The sequence below is a fragment of the Dromiciops gliroides genome, chromosome 5 (assembly GCF_019393635.1).
Source record: "Dromiciops gliroides isolate mDroGli1 chromosome 5, mDroGli1.pri, whole genome shotgun sequence".
Lineage (NCBI taxonomy): Eukaryota > Metazoa > Chordata > Mammalia > Microbiotheria > Microbiotheriidae > Dromiciops > Dromiciops gliroides.
This window is the reverse complement of record NC_057865.1, coordinates 207723682-207745755: the sequence shown is the minus strand read 5'-3', so window position 1 is coordinate 207745755 and position 22074 is coordinate 207723682. Positions and strand designations below refer to the sequence as shown.

The following is a 22074-nucleotide window of genomic DNA, read 5'->3' as shown; positions in this document are numbered from 1 at the left end:
ACTTTAAGGACTATATAAAAGCATGAATTATTCAATGATTTTGTGTAGTTAGAAAAATAAAAATATTTCTGAACTAATCCATTAGTGAAGAGTTTTTCTGTACACAAAACTAAGCCAAGAAAAATGAAAAAATATATATAGAGAGAGAGAGATCAAACTTATTTGCATAACTGTCCTGAAATTTAGATTTAGAATTTAAGCAAAGGTACTTTAAATAAAATTTTACCTGTAATTAACAAAGATAACATGCTAGAAGGTAGATTGGAAAGTGTAATTACTAAAACTAGGAGCTGGTTTTAAGAAAAAAACATACATAAACCATGGATTATTTTGATTTTTTTAAAAGAAAGAAAACCAAATTACCAGTATCAAAAATGAAAAAGGTGAATGCACCACCAATGAAGATGAAATTCAAACAATTATTAGGAATTATTGTGCCCAATTATATGCTAACAAAACTAATAATCTAAGTGAAATGGATAAATATTTACAAAAATATTAATTGTCCAGATCAAAAGAAGAACCATGTGGAACTATGCCCAAAGGGCTATAAAACTGTGCATACTGTTTGACCCTGCAACACCATTAGTAGGTTTGTATCCCAGAGACAAAAGAAAAGGACCGGTAAGTAAGAAATTATTTATAGCCATTCTTTTTGTGGTTATGAAGAATTGGAAATTAAAGGAATATCCATCATTTGGGGAATGACTGAACAAGTTGTGATATATAATTGCAATGGAATACTACATGAAATCATGACAGGGATGGTTTCCAAAACATACTTGGGGAAGACATTCGAACTGATGAAAAGTGAAGTGAACAGAACCAAAAGAATACTGAAGACAATAACAGCAATAGTGAAAAATGATCAACTGTTAAAGACTTAGCTATTCTGATCAATACAATGATCCAAGACAATTCCAAAGGACTCAATGAAATATTCTATCCATCTCCAGAGAGAACTGATAAATTTTTCATTTTTCATTTTCTTTATTTTTCATTCTTTTGAAGGGATGGGAGTTAGGGAACATGGCTAATATGGAAACATGTTTTGCTTGACTTCACATGTACAATGACTGATGTATAGCTTGCCTTTTCAATATGTGAGGGAGGAGCAGATGAGGGGGAAATTTTGGAACTCAAAATTGTTAAAAATTAAAGATAGAATACAAAAAAATTTGAATACCTTTCGCAAAAAGGACATGTAAAATTTTACACCCAAACTTTTGCACCTCTTCATTAGTGGTAAATGTATGCATGGCATCAAAAATTAATGTGAACACATCACTGTAATCCTCTTCCAAGATCCGCAAAGTCATCAAATCTATATAAGAAAACCAAAAATTAATAGTTCTTTTGGTACTCAGAAGATTCAGAATTCTTACGTGATAGTCATGTTTCTGGACTTTATTTTTTAGTAAGCTGCTTAGTTTTCTCAAAAGTTATCATGGTGAACTTTATGCAAAAGACAACTGAAAAGAATTAATCAAGTGACCTATAGAGAATATCTGAAATGACTTTTATACACACTGAAACTTTTCTCATTTCTGAATGCTATATAAAGAAATAGTACTTTTGGGGGCAGCTAGATGGTGCAGTGGATAAGGCACTGGCCCTGTATTCAGGAGGACTTGAGTTTGTAACGATTGGAATAACGCCACCTGCTGGAGACTTACTGTAGAAGAGTTCTGCCCATGAAGCAAAGGTCTTTGAGGGCAAGACCAGGAGTCTTTTCTTTGACGTCAGGAAGTGACGCGGACTAGTGGGGGGAGGAAGGAAGAGACTGGCGCTCACTCTCGCGCTCTTTCCTGGGGACTCTGGTGGAGAGCGGAGCTAGAAATGTGCTCTCCCTTTAATAGATAGGAATCTAGGCCTTTTTCTCTCTCTTTACCAAATTCTTATTCTCCTTAATAAATGCTTAAAAGTCTAACTCTTGCTAAAGCTTATAATTGATTGGCGACCACTCATTAGATATTTTAGACAGTTTAGCTAGAATTTTAGCCCTTAACAAGTTCAAATCCGGGCCTTACTAGCTGTGTGACCTTGGGCAAGTCACTTAACCTTCACTGCCCTACCAAAAAAAAAAAGAAAAAAGAAAAAAAAGGAGTACTTTTAAACAATTAAAAACTATAACATTGTACAAGTACTGCTGATTTCTATATACATTGATGAAATTTATTTCAATTTTTATTCCTATTTATTGCCAATCTGAGAATGCAAATTTTTAAAATTGAAAACCCTGAAAAAAAGAATGAGGTTAAAATAAAACACAGATAAGAAGGTCTAACTAACAGTCTCATCATTTTTTTTCTATGAAAAAAAGGATTATATGCAGTATTGAAATGTAAGCTCTTGGGGGTGGCTAGGTGGCGCAGTGGATAAGCACCTGCCCTGGATTCAGGAGTACCTGGGTTCAAATCTGCCTCAGACACTTGACACTTACTAGCTGTGTGACCGTGGGCAAGTCACTTAACCCCCATTACCTCGCAAAAAAAAAAAAAAGAAAGAAATGTAAGCTCTTTAATTTGATCCTCTGAATAACAATTCATCATTTTCTTTTTAAAATTTTCTTTCAATTCACTTACCCTCTTTTCCACTTCTTTTTCTTTTAATTCTTTCTTAAGGAACAAAAATAAAAAAGAAGATGCCATGGTAAAAGCTGTGATCAACAGGAGTAACCCCAGTGAATTAATGCAAAAAAAAAAAAGGGAAACCAAAAAACATATAAGGCCAATAATGTACTTTTCCCAGTTATGGAATTAGATACTAAAATTCAAATTTCATGAGTAATTTTGTTATGATTCCTATTAAAAGATATATTAAAAAGTTAAAATACATTAATGAAGAATTTTAACTTTAAAAAAAAATTTTGCATTTAATTAAAATTAAATTTAAATACCTGAAGTCAGAAGTTGATCTAATGCCTTAAGTCCAATCACTGAAAGGGTTATATTAGCATTATGAATAGTGAGCATTTTAAGAATCAGTCTGAAAAAGAGATCAGAAATAAGATCAACATCTCAATAGTATGTCAGTTTGTTTTTCAACATCATTTTCTCCTTTTGGTTTTCAATATATTTGAAAATTAATTTATAATTAATGAATATCAAGTCTTATTTTTATGAATCAATAAAAGGAATTTTATTACTGATAATCAAACATAGTCTGTCCACTAGGCTCTGTTCCCAAGGGAACAAGATAGTGGGAAGTTATCTTGCCTAGGTTGGCTAGGGCTGAGAAGTTTCTCAAACAAGAGTGTAAAACAAGGGCCCCAACCCAAAAGGGAAATTAAACAGCTACACAATGGTAAAGATAATGAACTGCTTGTGATCAATTTGTAATCAAACTAATATAAAAACTGAGCAAATTCTAATGCCTTTAAAATTTCAGCTTAAGATTTTAAGTAAGATGATAGCAGAGGAAAGGCAGTAAGCTCTCAGAACTCATTTCAAGTACTGTGGAGCCACAGTCAGGATAGCACAAGATCTAGCAACTTCTACATTAAAGGACCGGAGGGCATGGAATATGATATTCCAGAGAGCAGAGGAACTGGGATTACAACTAATAATCACCTACCCAGCAAAACTGAGTATAGTCTTTCAGGGGGGAAAATGGGACTTCAATCAAAAAAGAGGACTGTCAGGTATTTGTGATGAAAAGACCATAACTGAATAGAAAATTTGAATTTCAAAGACAAGACCCTGGAGAAGCATAAAAAGGCAAACAGGAAAAAGAAATTAAGAGGGATGTTAAAAGGTTAAACTGTTTACATTACATTCCTACATGGGAAGATGATACATCTAACTCATAAGAATTTTCTCAGTATTAGGGCAGATGATAGAAATAAATTTAGACAGAGGGCACAGTTGGGAATTGATTATGAAGGAATGATATCTTTAAAGTATTTATTTTTTGTTTATCTTTTTTTTGTGGGGTGGTTGAAATTGGGTGACATGCCTGGAGTCACACAGTGGGTGAGTGAGTGTCTTGAGTCTGAGGCCAGATTTGGGCTCAGGTCCTCCTGGGCCCAGGGTAGGTGCTTTGTCTACTGTATCACCTAGCTGCCCCATGATGACATCTTTAGGGTAAAATTGAGGGGTGAGAGGAATGCCCTGAGGGAAGGGGGAGGGGAGAGCTAGAATGGGGTGAAATCCCACATGAAAGAAGCAGGAAAGGGCTTATGGAGTGGGGAGAGAGAGGGGGGAAGAGTGAATGAGCCTTACACTTATCAGAATTGGCTCAAAGACCTTAATCTCATCAGAATTTGCTCAAGGAGGGAATAACACACACTCAATTGGGTGGAGTAATCTATCTAACCCTGAAGGAAGGTAGGAGGGGAAGGGGATAAGGACTCAGGAGGGGTGAAAGAAGGGAGGGCGGATTGGGGGAGGGGGGAATCAGAAGCAAATCACTTTTTTTTTTCCTGATCATTGGTTTCTATATTTAGTATGTAATTAATGTATGAGGTTTTTTATTTTTTCCGTTACATGTAAAGATGGTTCTCAACTTTTGTTTATACATGCTTTACAATTTCAGATTTTTCTCCCTCCCTCCCCTCCCTCCCCCCCTCCCCTAGACAGCAGGTAATCTGATATAGGTTATATCTATATATCTCTATACATATACATATATATATATATATATATATACACACACACATATATATATACACATAATAACATTAATCCTATTTCTGCATTAATCCTGTTACAAGAGAAAGAATCAGAGCAGTGATGCAAAACCTCAAAATAGAAAAAAAAAAACAGCACCCAAAACAAAAGAAATAATATGGTTCAATCAGCATCTATACTCCACAGTTCTTTCTTTAGCAAATCACTTTTGAGGAGAGATAGGGTGAAAGAAGATAGAAAATAGATTAAATATCATGGGGAAAGGAATAGGATGGAAGGAAACAGTAACAGTAATAACTATGAAAAAAATTTTGAAGCAGAGGCAAGAGTAATGTAAGATGATGAGGACTGGTTGATGGATTGATGGATTGATGATGATTGGATGAAGATGGGGATTGATTGATGACAGTAAGGATGCATTGATGATGATGATAAGGATTTATGATGATGACAAATGTATGGTACTTACTTTGCTGGGCTATTGTGAAGAAAATTCTTTGTCAGTTCTAAGATACTATATAAATGTTATCTATTACTGTTCTTGTAAGAATCAACCTCATGGGTTTATTGTAAGGAAATCTCTCTTTAAAGTACTATATAAATGTAATTTACTATTACAAAAAAATGATGAGCAGGATGCTATCAGGAAAACCCAGAAAGACCTACATGAGCTGATGCAACGTGAAATGTACTGTATACAAAATAACAGCAATACTGTAAGATGATCTGCTGTGAATGACTTGCTTATTTTCAGCAATGCAATGATCCAAGACAACTCTGAAGGTCCTATGAAAAATGCATTCCATCTACAGAGAAAGAACTGATGGTATCTGAATATAGAATGAAGCATAATTTTTTTGTTCCGTTTTGTTAGTTCCTTTATCTGAAGTTCTGCTTTTGTCTGTTTTCTTTCACAACCTGGCTAATGTGGAAATGTTTTACATGACTGCTCATCTATAGCTTATATTGAATTGCTTGTGTTCTTGGGGGTGGGGAGGAGAGGGAGGAAGAAAGTTTGGAACGCAAAGTTTAAAAGAAAAATTGATGTCAAAATTTGTATTTACATGTAATTTTGGAAAATAAAACTTAATGGGGGAAAAATAGTCTCAGAATAAAAGCCAAAAATCAACATTCTATTTCTGGTACACTAGCTCTGTATGTATGAAGAAAATGGACAATGGTATTTAGAGAGCTTATCTTACCCTGACTCACATTCATTGTTTACATTACTCAAGAATAATAAAAAAGTAACAAAACAACAACTAAAAAAAGATTTTAAGTAAGTTAACACCTATTGAGCATTATGCTCACTATGCCCTAGGTCTCATAGGTACTCACAAAGCAGAAAATATGACACATAGAAAAAGGAGAATTTTAAAAAATACACCTCTATTAAGTTAAAATCCCTTTTTTGCCTAATATAAACAATTAAACACCTCTAATGATGCGGATAAAATAAAATCAATTAATTACATGAATAGTATAATGACCAGAAGGGTTTTTCTGTATATGTCCTTAGGTTCTTAATTATCAGGACTACTTGAAAAATGTGTTTTATTTGCAGAAATTGAAAATGTTTCTTTTTTAAAAATTAAAGCAATGACATCCACTGTCATTCAAATAAAATCGGATATTGGAATTTTGTTTCCTGATTTATCATTTTTTAATGCAATAATCCCCTAAACTCCCTGATTCTCCCTATCCTCTTCTACAAAGTTCAGGTAAACAAACACTGGGTTCCCTAACACCCATGTGAATCCAAGTAACCTTTCAAGTGTTCTGAAGCTAACAGGGCTGGGACTGGAAAAGTTTTTATCTTTAGCACATCATCCCATCTCATCTATTTTGCCTCTACTTTCCAAGAAATACACTCTACCATTATTCTTCCTCTTGACTTTATCTCTAAAAAATGCCTTCCAATTTATAAACTGTATTAATTATAAAATGTGCTTTAATATGCATAATTGTTTTACAAGTTTTACTGAGATCCATCTATTCATCATGTCAAAGCAGCTCAAATTTCTACAGTGCACAGTAACCCTTTCAAGTAGATACTCTTATCACCATTCCCATTTTTAAAAAGAGGAAACTAAGGCAGAGAAGGTTGTTAACCAATATCCGAAATCAATTCTCCTGATAAACTCTAAAACTTATCTTCCCCTTTCTATTGCTCAGTTATTTTTCAGTCATATCCAGCTGTTCATGACCCCATTTGGGGTTTTCTTGGCAAAGACACTAAAGTGATTTGCAATTTCCTTCTCTAGCTCATTTTACAGATGAGAAACCGAGGCAAACAGGGTTAAGTGACTTGTCCAGGATTACAAAGCCAGTCAGTGTCTGAGGCTAGATTTGAACTCTGAAAGATGAGTATTCCTGATTCCCAGTACAGTGCTATATTCACTGGGTCAACTATTATATAATATTATCTTCCCCTCCTGCTTCCTGTAACATTTAATTTTCCTATGGTGCTTAAGAATTCACAATTTATATAAAGTTGCTGAAATTAATGATTTCAGATTGCTGACTGGTTAAGTTTTGGTATAGCCTGAGCTCTTGGTATAATAATAAAACTGCAGTTACTATCCTGGTATCATTGATTTGATGAATGACAAGTAGTAGACCTTGAAGGCATCTGTGACAGCAAAAGCAGCAGCAGCAGCTTTGGGAGCCCAGAAATGGTAGCTGGGGGTTGGACAACAGATCAGAAAGCGAAGAGAGGAGACCTTTTGCTACCACTGGGTGAAGTTGGCACTTATCAGCAACTCTATTGCCCATACACAGTTCTGAGTTATGGAGAGGAGCACCCATGTTCATTCACAAGTTTGTAGTTCCAAGGCAGAGGAGAGCACTAATATTTGTGGCTGCAAGAAAACAATGACCTTTCTGTATAAAAATCAGAGCACAAACCCGGAGAACAGTGACAACACTTCTCCCCACATCACAGCACCTTTAGAAGCATTGAAAATTTGTAGGCCTCCAGAATTAGATCTGAAAACAATAGTAGTGACTCCCCAAGCCCAGGCGAGCAGAACCCAACTTTAACATAAAGTTCAAAGTCAAGAAAAAGTGCGGAAAAATAAGAAAACAACAACAACAACAAAAAGAACTTGACAATAAAAAAGCTACTAGGATGGAAGGGAATACCAAGACAAACTCAGAAGAGGACAACAATGTAAAAACAGCTACAAGGAAAGTCTTAGAGAAAATTGCTACTTGAACCAAAGCTCAACAAGAATTCCTGGAAGAGTTAAAGAGATAAGAGTGATAGAGGAAAAAATTGGAAAAGAAATGAGAAGCACAAAAGAAGAAAAAAATCTCTTAAAAAACAGAAAAGGCCATATGGCAAAAGTCTCAAAAATACACTGAATAGGGGGCAGCTAAGTGGCGCAGTGGATAAAGCACCAGCTTTGGATTCAGGAGGACCTGAGTTCAAATCTGATCTCAGACACTTGACACTTACTAGCTGTGTGACCCTGGGCAAGTCACTTAACCCTCATTGCCCCACCAAAAAAAAAATAAAATATATATATATATATATATTGAATAAAAGAACTCCTTAAAAAGCAGAATTCACCAAATGGAAAAAGCAGTATAAAAGCTCACTGAAGAAAATAATTTCTTTAAAATTAGAACTGAGCAAGTGCAAGCTTATGATTCCATAAGACATTTAGAAACAATAAAACAAAGTCAAAAGAATGAAAAAATAGAAGAAAATGTCAATTATTTCACTGGAAAAACAACTGACCTGGAAAATAGATTGAGGTAAGGTAATAATTATTAGACTACCTGAAAACCATGATCAAAAAGACAATATAGTCATTATCAATCTGCTAATGACCTTCTGAAAGAAACTCTAAAACAAAAGCTCCCAGGAATATTAGAGCCAAATTCCAGAGCTCTCACATCAAGGAGAAACTATTGCAAGCAGCCAGAAAGAAATAATTTAAATATCATGGAAACATAGTGAAAATCAAACAAGATTTGGCAGCTTCCATGTTAAAGGAGCAGAGTATTTGGTTACTCCATACATACGATATTCTGGAAGGCAAAGCAGCCAGGATTAAGACCATGAACAACCTATCCAGCAAAACTGAGTATAATCCTTTAAGGGAGAAGATAGACATTTAATTAAAGAGAGGATTTTAGGCATTCCAAATGAAAAGATCAGTACTGAATAGAAAATTTGACATTCTAACACATCATTAACTGTGGATGTGAATGGGATGAACTTGCCCATAAAATGGAAACAGCAAAATGAATGAGAAACCAGAACCCAATAATGTTGTTTACAAAAGACATAATTGAAACAGAGAGACACATATAGGGAGGTCAAATAAAGGGGGCATATTACAATCAATTTTGCTTCAGCAGAAGTAAAAAAGGCAAGGATAGCAATCATGATCTCAGACAAAGCAAAAGCAAAAAATACAGGTAATCAAAGGAGATAAGCACAGGGAAAGTATATTTTGCTAATAGATACCACAGACAATAAGTAATATCAAAAAAATTTACAGCAAGTTTCTCTGATAAACTCCTCATTTCTCAAATATATAGGGAACTAAGTCAAAAAGAAAAGCCATTTCCCAACTGACAAATGGCCAAAGGATAGGAACAGGCAGTTTCCAGAAGAAATAATCAAAATTATCTAGTCATATAAAAAAATGCTCTAAATCACTATCAATTAGAGAAAAGCAAATTAAAACAACCCTGAGATACCACCTCAAACCTATCAGAAATGTCAAATGCTGGAGGATATAAGGGGAAAAGCTATAAAACCATGTAAACCCTTTGACCCAACAATACCACTGCTACCAAAGAGATCAAAGAAAAAAGAAAAAGATCTATATGTATAAAAATATTTATAGTAGATCTTATTGTAGTAGCAAAGAATTGGAAATTGAGGGGATACTCATCAATTGCGGAATGACCGAACAAGTTGTGGCATATGATTGTGATAGAGAATTATTGTACTTTAAGAAATGGTATGGGGCGTGGTTTCAGAGAAAAACATGGCAGGAAATATATGATCTGAGGAAGAGAATTTGGAACTCAAAATTTTAAAAGTATGCTAAAAGAAATTTAAAATGAATTGGTTGGGCAGGGCAGGGGGAATAAATAAAGTACTGAGCCAGGAGTCACAAAGACTTGGTTCAAATCTCACTTCTAACTGTTAACTGAGTAATTCTGCACAGATCATTTAACTTTTTTCTCAGTCAACTTCTCTAGGACTTATCTAGTTTCATAAACAGGTTGCATTCTACATTGGTGAGTTTTGAATATTCAAGTAGTACCAATATAAATAATAAGTTCTATAAATATCATTGCATTTTCAATATATATCTTCTGAAATCTTTGAGGACCATTTAAAAAAAAAAGCAAACAAACTAGGAGAATTTTCTATGTAGAGAAGATAGATGAAGAACATAAGTAATGTGAGTTTTGGAACATATTGCCCCAGAAAAAGTAATCTCTGGGGCCAAAGAAACAGATCCATAGGGTTGTAAAAGAGACCCTCAAGTTGTATTTCATTCTCCTCCTTACTGGAAACAACAGGATGAACCAGACTAACTCCACCAATTTACTGACAACACAAGAGCATTCTAATAATGCTAACCATAGAGAAATGGAACAAACCTGACCTTTAGCAAATCCTGTGATTCCAAGGCTTGTACACTAGTGAGACAAATAAAAAGCTGAGAGACAATGTTTCTGAGCACTTTATAGTCAATTTATTATTTAGGCTAGCAAATAATCAGTAAATTGATGGTTAGTGGCTTCTCTTGGTAACCAAAGACAAAACCATGAAAATCACTGGATGTTTAAATACCTTTGGAAAAGTGGCTGCCCCTGACAGGTGGCAATCAATCCTGATTGGTGATCAATTAATAAAGGAGTAGACTTTGAAATGAGGTGAGCTAAAAGCCTCCAGCTCTTCCTACTGAGAACTTGGTTTGATCTTGACTTAGCTGCCTCCAGCAATCTAGACAGAGGGCTCCATCATCACCCAGACCACAATGGGAGGGTTTCAAGGGCATGAACCTAATGGTTTTGGGCTGGAATTCACCGAGATTAAATTCTATTTACACTTTAATCAGAAGTAAACTCTCCTAGTTGGGTAGAGTTAGGTCCAAGATTGAAGAGAATATTCCTGGAGGATTAGGCCCTGTACTTCAGAGACTGACTATCCTACAAGGACTAACCCCTGAATGAGGAAATAGAAAGGGAAAAAACAAAACAAAACTTCAATCCCAATTTGTTTATTAATACAATAGAAAAATAATTACTTCTCTGACTGTTCCCATTTCCTTTCTGCCACTGAAGGCTGATGATTTGCTATGTTATTTCAAGCAAGGCAAAAAGTTATAAAAACATAATTTGTACCATAAAAAACTGAAGCAGCTACTAGCCCCAGAAATCTTTCCTAATGAGCTAATAAATTTATTTTTTCCTTTCAATATAGCTACTCATTTTTTTGCCCATCAGTCCTGCAGACCTCATGGCAGATTAAATTCTTCCAGGGTTCTCTTGGAACCCAGGCTGGGAAATTCCCTCAACAGTAAGGGAAACTCCACTAATATAGATCAGTGTTAACTCTATAACTTATAGTCTTAAGGAATTGCCTGAGTTACTGAGAGGTTAATGGACTTATCTATGGTCACATAGTTAGTAAGTGTAAATAAATAGAAAGACCCGAACCTAAATCTTCATGATTCCAAGGGAAGCCCCTCTATCCAACACGCTGACTTTTATTATTGGGTCACTAGTAATTATAAAATGTAAATAAAATATATTAAGTCTGAAAATATGATACTCTGTGATAATCAATGAGCTAAGAAATATGGATAGTTCATGCAAATTTGCAAATAAATTATAATGAACTATGGAATAATTTCTATTTTTCACTGCAGTATCTCAGTGTAACATGGAGGTGACCGAGGGATCCCAAAGGCAGTGGAGTACAAGTCTGGCAGATCTTACCAAGCAGAAACATCCTCAAGTACAAGGTTGGCAGTGGACTGTTACCCAAAGAACAAAGCAATTAATAAAGTGTATCTATTAAGGTGAAAGGATCTCAATCTACATCCATAAAGGGAACACCCATTCTAAAGAAGTCAAATAATTTGAATAGTACTGCAATACTAATTATAAATTGTACACCACCTATGAGAAAAATAATAATCACTCTACTTTCCTGTTTTTCTTCACTATCACAAAAAAAGAAGTGCATAACGTTAACCAGAAAAGACATAACAGCCAAGGATCTAACTAAATCATAGGAAAAGGAATTTCCCTGGAACAAATCTCCCTCTTACAGAAACTTTTTTTCTTTTCTTAAAGTTAACTACAGTCAAGGAAGTGGTTTCATCTATGAAGTCATAATATTGCAAACTGAAAAAGGGCAGCTGGTGAAATTACTATTAAGTCTGAGTGCTAGGAAATAATTTCCTCTTTTTTCTTTTTGAAAGCAGTAGTTTAAGCCAACTAAATATATATTTACTGTTTAAGGAAGGAAAAGCACAGTACAGGTTGCTACATTACTAAATGCACTGCCTAGTTCCTATATTTTTGTAGAACTGTTCTATATTCGTTTTTTGTCAAAATAAGTACCTTGTTTAAAGTTTTAACTTTCTCTTCTCTGAGAATACAGGATTCAAAAGTCATTCGAATCTGTCAAAATGTTTTTGAGTCATGACTATATTTTTGAGTCATTTACTATAATAACTGCCTATTCTACCAGGATATTACAATGACTGAATTAAATAATATCCATAAAAGTGAATTAAAGTATATGATCCAAGTTTTATAGGTGTGAGTATTCATTCCACTGATGTAGTTCACAATCCTTCTACACATTAAGAGATAGTATTGTGTTTCTATGCATCATCTGGTAGCCAATCCTCTAAAAGATGAGCTTCTCCAATCTTGGCCAGTTTAGTCCGCAGATAACAAGCAGATAATTCCTAATGGGGCCCATACTCAATGACTTCCCAGTTTGATAGGACCTGAAGAAGCTGACAGTGTCCTTCAAGACCCCATAGCCAGTTCCCTGGACATGATGAATCACTGGAATAAGACTTCTGAGTTCTATATGCAAGTAAAATACTATTTCAAAATTATATAGCATAATAAATATATCTTCAAAACATCTTTGCTCTTTTGTAAAAATCTAAAATATATAAATCTAAAGATTCTGGATTTGCATATCTAAGTGACAATATAATTGCTTTTCATATAAAATTAATACTTACTGGTGAACACCAAGAACTTCCCAATCCTTTCCAATATCCTGGGGACCCATTAAGCTTTGCATTATATCAGGACAAATTTCTGTCAATTTACAGAGAAGTGACCAACCCACCTGAAAAGTAATAAAGGCAAATATATATTTGTTTACAGGTATTAGTTGAACATCTATCAAATTAAAATGTACCCTTTCTTAACAGTACTGGTCAATGTGAATATGATAAATGAAACTATTTTTCAAAAACTAAACTATGCAATGAAATTTACTGAGAAGTATCAACAGGCAATAAAGCAACTTTCTACAAAAAAAATCTATAAGCCTGTAATACAAGGAAGGCAGTATAGTGTAAGTCAACTAACAAGCATTATTGAGTGCTTACTATGTGCCAGCCACTAAGACACAAAGAAAAGCAAAACATACAGACTCCATCCTCAAGTATCATAATTTTAATAGAAGAAATAACATGTAAATAAATGAAATGTCAACAAATGTAAGGTCATCCAAAAGTATTAGTGTTATAGAGACCAGGCTTTGAGCTAAACCCTAAGGGAAGGCAGAGAAATAAGGAGACTGAGGTGTTCAAGCACAAGTCAATCAAGCGGCTAGTTCAGACTATGCATTTAAGTGACTATCTGGCATCCCAACATCAAAGCTTAACAGGAAAAGTAAACTTAGAATAATTAAAAACTATGCCAGTCTAGGAACTGGAAATCAAAGGAATGCCCATCAACTGGGGAATGGCAAAATAAGCTGGGGTATATTATGGTAATGGAACATTATTGTGCTATAAGAAATGACAAGCAGGGTGATTTTTAAAAAGTGATGTATACTAAAGTAAGCAGAAACAAGAGAACAATGTGCACAATGACTGCAATATTGTTCAATGAAGAACTGCGAATGACAACTATTCTCAGAATACAATGATCCAAGACAATCCCAAAGGACTAATGATGTGATGTATACTATCCACCTTCAAAGAAAGAGCTGATATTGACTGAATACAGACTGAAGCATGCTGTTTTTTACTTTCATTTTTTCTTTTATTCAAGTTTTCTTATACAAAATAATTAATATGGTAATGCCATGGTAATTGCACATGTATAACCTATATCTGATTGCTTACCATGTCAGGGAAGAGGGAGAGGAGGGAGGAAAGGAGGGATAGAATTTGGAAATCAAAACTTTAAATAAAAGTGATTATAATTTTTAAAAAGCTTATGCCAGTATGAATGTAAAATGGATGACAAAAGATACAACTATCCTCAAACAAAAACCCAATTATGAAATAATGGGCTCATAACCAAAGGGTGGCCTCCTCAAAAATCAGAAATGATGTTTCCAGAGCATTTCCAGAGGTTTAAAAAAATTACAAAATCACTTTAGGAATTAATTAGTAGACTTTGCTTCAGAGATCAACAGTCCTTAAATGACTGAGATCCAAAAGTGGAATTGTTTTGGAATGAGACTGACTCAGGCCAGACTCCTGGTAGTTTAAGTTGAATTTTGGAATGAATTAAGATATTTATAGTGTCTCATTCAACCATTAACAAAGGGGAGATTTATTTATTCACACCAGGAAATATCCAACAAGGAGAGGCATTGAAGACAACGAAAACCAATTCAGCTGATAGAAGCTGCCCAGCCTGAGGTAGCCATTATGATCCACCAGCCAAGCATCAGAGTGCCCATAGGGCTCCCCAGTGGCTGCTTTGTACTCACGCAATGAGGAAGTAACATTAACACTCTGTGTCTTTAGTCACCTGAGCCAACAAATTTTGGAAGAATGTTTCAATACTTTTTAAGGAAAAACTAGACAAACCTTCATAGATGGAGGGGTTAGGATACTGTTCCCACCATATTCTGCCCCTTAAGATAGTCAAGCTCCTTAAAGGTCTTCTAGAGAACTTTCCACCATGACTTTAGGGCTATACCTAGTCTTTCCAGTATTCAAGAAGCCTGATACAGGCAGCACTAAAGTAGGAAGAGACAAACTAAAACAAAAATATAATAAATATAAAACAAAACAATGTGACAATTCTTTTACAGACCAAATTCCAGAGCTAAATGATCAGGTTCATGAGTGGGTGATGTTAGATCTTTCAAGTTCCCAATGGGTAACTCAGTGTGAAAAGGTGAATGTAAGTAAGACAATTTATAAAATAACAACAATATTATAAGGACAAACAACTTAGGAAAGCTTAGAAAATTTGACCAACACAATGACCAATCACAATTCCAGAAGATTCATGATGAAGCATGCTATTCACTTCTAGATAGAAAAGTGATACACTCAGGGTGCAGACTGAGGCATATTCTTTTTGGATGTGGTTTAAAAAAGGTATTTGCTTAACATATTTGTAACAAATTTTGTTTTTCTTGCTTTCTCAATGAGGAAAAGAGAGAAAGTGGTGGAAGGGAGAGAATTTAGAACTGGAGATAAAATTGAATTTTTTTTAAAAAGTTGTCTACAGTACTTGAATGGTTAAGTAACCTGGCCATGTTCATTATAACTATTTGCTTCTCTTATAATTCTAAATAAGGCACATAGAAGATACTTTATAAATATTTATTGACTGACTACTACTGTAACACTTTATGATTTACAAACACTTTTCTCACAATCACTCTGAGTTGTTTATACAGGTATTCCCCAATTTAGAGACAAGAAACAGCTAATAGCAGAACCAGATTTCAAATCTATGCCTCTTGAGTCTCAAGTCCAGTGCTCTTTTTATTACCCTACACTTTACTGAATTTTAGAGATAGAAGGCATCTAAGTGGCCACATTCAAAAAAGAATGCCTCTACCACATCCCCAATAAGTAGTCATCCAGTCTCTGCCTGAAGACCTTTAAGGAAGGGAAACCCACTACCTTGTGAGGTGGCCAATTCCAATTTTGAACAGCTCTAATTATTAGGAAATTTATTCTGATACCCATCCTAAATTTGCTTCTACCCACATTATTCCTGGCCTTTTCTTCTAAAGCCAAACAGAACAAGTCTAATCCCTCTTCCACATGACAGCCCTTCAAACACACCTCCTACACCACCTTTATTTTCTTCTATCCAGGCTCAACATTCCTAGTTCCTTCAATCAGTCCTTATGTGAGTCCTTAATCATTCTGGTTGACCTTCTCTGAAATACAGTTTATCAATGTCCTTCCCAAACTGTGGTGCCCAGAACATAATACAAAATTCCAGATATGATCAGGGCTGTGTTCAGCAGGACTATGAACTCCTTCTACATATAGTCTGGTGTCAAAAAACAAAAAAAAACAAAAACCAGAGAACAATTCTATCATTCTACAAACCTGCTTGCCTCAGTTTTCTCAACTGTAAAATGAGGATTACAATAATAGCACCTATTTCCCAAGGTTGTTGTGAGAATCAGATGAGATAATATTTGTAAAGCACTTAGCACAGTGCCAGGCACTATTACTAGTAGTAGTGGTAGTAGTAATCATGGTGCTGCCACCACTACTATTACTACCACCAACATCACCACAACTACTCCCACTCTAAAAGGTTGCTTTCCTTTTTTAAAGGATGGGCCACCAAATGAGAAAATGATAAACGACTAAACTTTAATTCAGACTTCCACTATCCTGAACACTGGCAATGTTACACCTACTTTGGGGTGCCTTTATTATAGAACCCATTAAATGTTCCTGTACTGGAAGATACAATTCTGAGCTACAACAAAAATATATGGGTACAATACTGAGCTGTCCCTGATCAGGAAAATATCCAGGAGCTAGAAAGGTTCCAGGTATATGCCAGTGGTTCAGGTCTAAGAACTCCTATGGACCATACAGATAAAATTCAACTTATAACAGCCTGTTTCCAGAGGATTCTTGATACCCCCAATTACCTTAGATCTAACCCAAACATTAACTGGAGAAGGAAAATATCAGTCACCTGATAAACACAAATATAGTTAAATAAAAAACATAACATGGCAGATCATTAGAGTGTAACAAAACCAAAAACCTGTCTACAATGCCAGAGAACATGGACTATGTCATAATTATCTTTATATTTAGGCTTATCACAGTACTTCATAGAAAATAAACATTTAATAATTGGTTGCTTAAATAAAAAATTGGGATATGCCATATATGATATATTTATTTTAGGCAGAAAGTGATCTAGTGTCACAAAAAATTTTAAAGTTTTTATCATATCTTTGGTTTTATTTGATTTTTGTTCACATCTAAGCTCAAACTGGAAAAAAAAAAAAAGAGTAACCTGGGGAAAAGAGGATGTGGTTTTCCTGTCATGTAAAATACTACACAAAATTACCTTAATTGTCTAATACAGTTTAATTTATATAGCTAAAAAATTTGCTTAGTCTCCCAAAGGAGTATAATTTAGTATCATTTTTGCTATCAGATTCACCAAGTTCAAAGTTCCCTTCAGTAACCTAACTATCCTAAAAATGAAAAAACTTCCAAATGCAAGAAATGACCGTGTCAACTTGTACAGGACTCAATTAACACTTTTAAAACTCAATCATTATTATATAACTATTTTGACTATAAATCACATTTTCAGCTGTCATAATACTTAATTTTTAATAAACGTAGCATTCAATACAGCAAATTCCTGTGGTTCCTATGGCAGATTATAGAAATTTTACTACTGTATTTTAGTTTCATTTTATATAGACTTGATCATAAAATACAAATGAAATATAACTTGGGGTGGGGCAAGACATCAAAGAACTCCTTATTAGATACTGCAAAGCAAACTGAGCCAACGGATGGCAACAAAAAAGAGTAGCAATAAGGGATATTACTGAGTCCAATAAGTATGTATGACAAGCTGGATTTGGAATCAGAGGGCTTGGTCTAGAATCTTCCCTCTAATATTAATACCTGAGTGACCTAGCTCAAATTAGTTAACTTCTTTGTGACTCAGTTTCCTCATATGTAATATGAATTGGACTTGATGACTCCTGAGGTTATTTCCAGTTCTAAATTTAAGATCTTTTGAACAGTACTACAGAAAAATTTTTATCCCAAATGAGGGTCTTAACAATATAGCTATTATCTTAATTCAATTTCACACAGAAGCTTGGCTAGTGTGCTAGGCCTGTAATCATGAAGACCTGAGTTCAAATGTAACCTCAGGCACTTACTAGCTGTGTGACCTGGAACAAGTAACTTAATTTCTGCCTTAATCCACTGGAGAAGGAAATGGCAAACCACTCTATCTCTGCCAAAAAATAAAAATAAAAACCCAACAAACCCAAAACCATGGACAGTATGGTCCACAGGGTCACAGAGTCAGACAGGACTGAACAGCAACAAAGCACTAATCAAATAAAAGACAATGTACTGGTGCTGGAAATGCAAAGACAAAAAGGAGCTTATAGAACACAACTGATAAACTTGGCTAAATATTTTAGTAGCTATTTGAGCTACAGTACTACACTTTGGACCATAATAAATGGTTAAATATTTATATTTATACATTCATCTTCCACCTCAGATAATCTTCATTCCCCTAATACCCCCAACCTGTTCTCCACCCTATTTGCTCCCTTCCACTACAACTGTCACATATCAACGTATTTTATGCTCTTACTCAAAAGCTAGTTCAGTATGTCACTCTCCTTTTGTATTAAAAACAAGGATATTCAAGAAACATTCAACAAAATCACAATTTAACAAAAAAATCACAGCATGTTTAAACCAAAAAAATCCTAGTATCCTTAAAAGTAAGACCAAACTTATAAATGGTTCATGAGAACAGTTTCTCCCAAGAACTAAGAGCTTAAAGCATTTCTCTCCAAACGAAAAGGGAAAAGATAAAATGAAATACATTTACCTGTTGCACACCTGCTACTCTCATGTAGGAATCCAAAACAAGTAGCAAAGGCATATGGACATTTTTGCCTTGAAATAACTTGGAAGCTGGAAAAAAAAATGGGGGGGGGGCCGAACAAACGAAACTATTATTCACTGTAGCTTTTTTAAAATCAGAAGAATAAAATAAAGTAAGTGAAAGCAAGTCCTTTACGTTTGAAATTCCTTTCCTAATAGCGACCCAAGATCTGCTCACTCCGAGAGTTTGAGCCAATGCAGAAAACTATCTCCAAAGAGATTCCTTCGAAGGGCCCAGTATTTCATGGATATTGATATATTTCTTCCACTGCTACATCTGCCCAAAGTTAAAAAAAAAATGAGGAAAGAAACAACTATTAAAGCATTACCGTGATCAGCGTATGTTAACACTAGTATATCCTCTAGAATTTGGATCAGGGTTTCAATCTGTTTTCCTTCCTGGACATTTTGCAGCCTAACTATCAACTTCTTCAGAGTTTCTTCTTCTTTTTCCTCATCCCCCAGGCTGCGGCCACTAGCCATGACGGACCCCACTCCTTCCTGAGGGCCTCCCGGGGCCCTAACCCTGAGGCGGAGTGCTCCAGGAGGGGACTAGAGAAAGCTGACCCCGCGGATCCGGAAAGTCCCCGAAGCAGGCACGCTCCCTGGCTTTGGCCTGTTTTGGAAAACAGCCGCTACCCCGCCCTTCCTGAGCCGTCCTCCTACCGCCCCACCCCCGGGGCCGGAACATGAACTCAATGCAAACTTTGGGGGAGGAGATAAGAGGCAGCAACTGGAAGCGGCTAATCCTGGAGGTAAGCATATTCTCCAAATTGCTGGGAATAGGGCACCAGTGGGGACTGGATTCTGGCCCCCAGGAGTTCTGCCTTGCCAAGAGAGCAGGGCAGAAGGAATTGACTGAATTTAAAGGATTAAGGATTTACTTAGCCCTAGCCAGTAGAACAGAGGAATTTGGATTAGAAAGCAAGATTGCTGGAGGGGAGGGACAGCCTGTAGAGGAACTGGGAGGTGAAGCCCCAGAACTAATAGGATCTAACTAAATCAGGGAACCTAGGAAAGTGTTAAAAATATATATTTTCTTAACTGTCCCTTACGCATCTCACGGACCAGAGTAAAGCACAGTTATGAAAACAGCACCAATTTATTTTTAGCATGGGCATACTGTTCCCAAAGAAAGAGCAGAAATTCCCGTGTGGGGGTAAAAGTATTTAAACGGTTTTTTTGCCCATAGTTATTGCAGCCCCAGAGTTTATGTCTTTATTGGTAAATCAACCTAGTCCAGTTTGATTAACTTTGTCCTAGTTGGTTAGTTACAGGATATTATCAGTTCCTTTGATAGTACAAATCAGTTTGACAATTCAACTTGAAAGCACACAATATGACAAGAGTATGAGTACATGATTCAAAAGGTGTTGTTACAGATAAGATACTCGGATTTTTTTTCTTTTTTTTTACAAATATTGGGGAGGGAGACAGGATGACTAGCAGACAAAGGTGTTTCTTATACATAAAGCACCAATTAATTTGGGAAGGAAGTGTCAGCAGATAGGAGTTATCTGCTAGCTATCCCACAAAATTCCCAAACATTTGGAAAGACAAATGCCAAATTCCAATTAACAGTAGGGTCTGTTTGACACCCCCTTGTATATCATCCAGGTTCAGTCAGAGGACATTTGACTTTATTAATCCAAGTTTTCATTTAGTTTATCTGGATAATAAAGGGAGCTCCAACAAATCCGGGTGATTTATATTTTCCTTAACCATCTCATTGGTATCTAGATTATCACATTTTCACAAAAGAAAGGCATGGCAACCTAGTGTCTTGTTTAAAAATAGAATGCCAAGGTTTTGTTAGAAAAAACATCCCTTCAAGGGAAACACTTTGGGATTTAAACCTGACATTGGCTGAACACCAGTAGTCCTTAATTTTGTAATTGTTTAAAGATATAGCTAACCTTTGAGGGGTGGCATGAAGATTCCATAATAGTGATCTCAGTCAAAGCAATCAAAGGCACATCTCTGGATTTAAGAATGCTTAACCACCGTCCAAAAGAAACCATTTGAGTTTGCAGGGTTTTTTCCTTTCTTTTTTTTTCTTTTTAATTTGAATGAGACCAACCATAATTTTGTTGCATGGATTTTGTTGTGATTCTTAGGTGCAAGCCTTTGGGAGGCATTTGAAAAGACAATGCTAAATACTCCCTACAAGCCCAGAGATGTTTCCTGAAATGTTAGAGATATTGACAAATATACTGGAGTTATAGACAAATGTAACAATTACATCCCACGAAGATGGAATTATATATATTCAGTGTTGGACCAAAGGGATATGTCAGCCCAAGATAATGAGGCTGTTGCCAAGCAATTCACAGCTACAGATCCTATTCTTGGTGGGCCTCCAGTGAAATCTCCTTTTGCACCCTGAGGCTGAAGGAAGAGGTGCCTGGTTCACAGATGGTACTGACAGAATAAAAATGATCAAGTTCAGTGGAATGCTATAGCCATTTGGGGCAATATTCTACTAATCCTTAGGTCCTCCCCCCCACCAAATGCCTCAAATACTTTTTTATTGATTGTCCATATTTTTCATTGATGATTACACTATGGTTTATAGGGTATGAAGTTGCGTCGTGAACTCTTGCTTTTTAGATTATTACCTACCCTTCTATAGTTTCCACAGGGTTTTGTTTTTGTTTTTGCTGAACTCCTGCAGAATGTATTGTTTGTCAGTAGAATTGTTAAATTCATCCACTAGAGTTTGTGGTGGTCCCACAGTCATGTTTTGAAGGTTTAAGGGAGATTGTGAAGGGTGTCCTAGAGAGTTTCTGCTGCTCTGGGATTCCTTAGACATTTCCCTCCCAGGCAAAAGGTACCTCTGATTAGGGAACATGATATAGATGAGGATCCAGCAAAGGAGACTGAGAAAAAGCAGTCAGACAGGTAAGAGGAAAACTAGGAGAATATTGTCCCAAAAACCTAGGGAGAAGAGAATATCAAGGAGAGAGTGATCGAAGACTACAGAGAGGTTGAGGAAAGTGAGAACTAAGAAAAGGCCATTGGATTAGTCAACCAAGAAATCATTGGCAATTTTGGATAATAATAATAATAACTAACAATTATATGGTACTTACTATAATTATCTTACTTGATCCTCACAACAACCCTGAGAGGTAGGTTCTATTATTATCTCCATTTTATAGTCAAGTAAACCGGGGAAAATGGGTTAAGTGACTTACCTAGGGTCACCCAGTTGGTATCTAAGGCTGGATTTGAATTCAGGTCTTGGGCCTGGTGTTCTATTCACTGTACCATTTACCTAAGAAAAGCAGTTTGGGTCAAGTTTGGAAGCT

General features: G+C 35.6%; 1 protein-coding gene across 2 annotated transcripts in view; it reads right to left on the bottom strand.

Annotated features, from left to right (window-relative positions):
- LRRK2 (leucine rich repeat kinase 2) overlaps positions 1-19364 on the bottom strand; it is a 200985-nt gene extending 181621 nt beyond the window's left edge. Inside the window, exons 1-6 of one of the 2 annotated variants that reach the window (XM_043968574.1) lie at positions 19093-19364; positions 18708-18793; positions 12881-12990; positions 2900-2988; positions 2586-2618; positions 1187-1324 (exon numbers count right to left, since the gene is read on the bottom strand). In XM_043968574.1, the coding sequence (XP_043824509.1) occupies positions 1187-1324; positions 2586-2618; positions 2900-2988; positions 12881-12990; positions 18708-18793; positions 19093-19246 (610 nt within the window). In that variant the 5' untranslated portion in view covers positions 19247-19364. The remainder of the gene's footprint in view (positions 1-1186; positions 1325-2585; positions 2619-2899; positions 2989-12880; positions 12991-18707; positions 18794-19092) is intronic. The other variant, XM_043968575.1, reaches the window with a different exon arrangement.
- Between the last annotated feature and the right edge of the window lie 2710 nt (positions 19365-22074).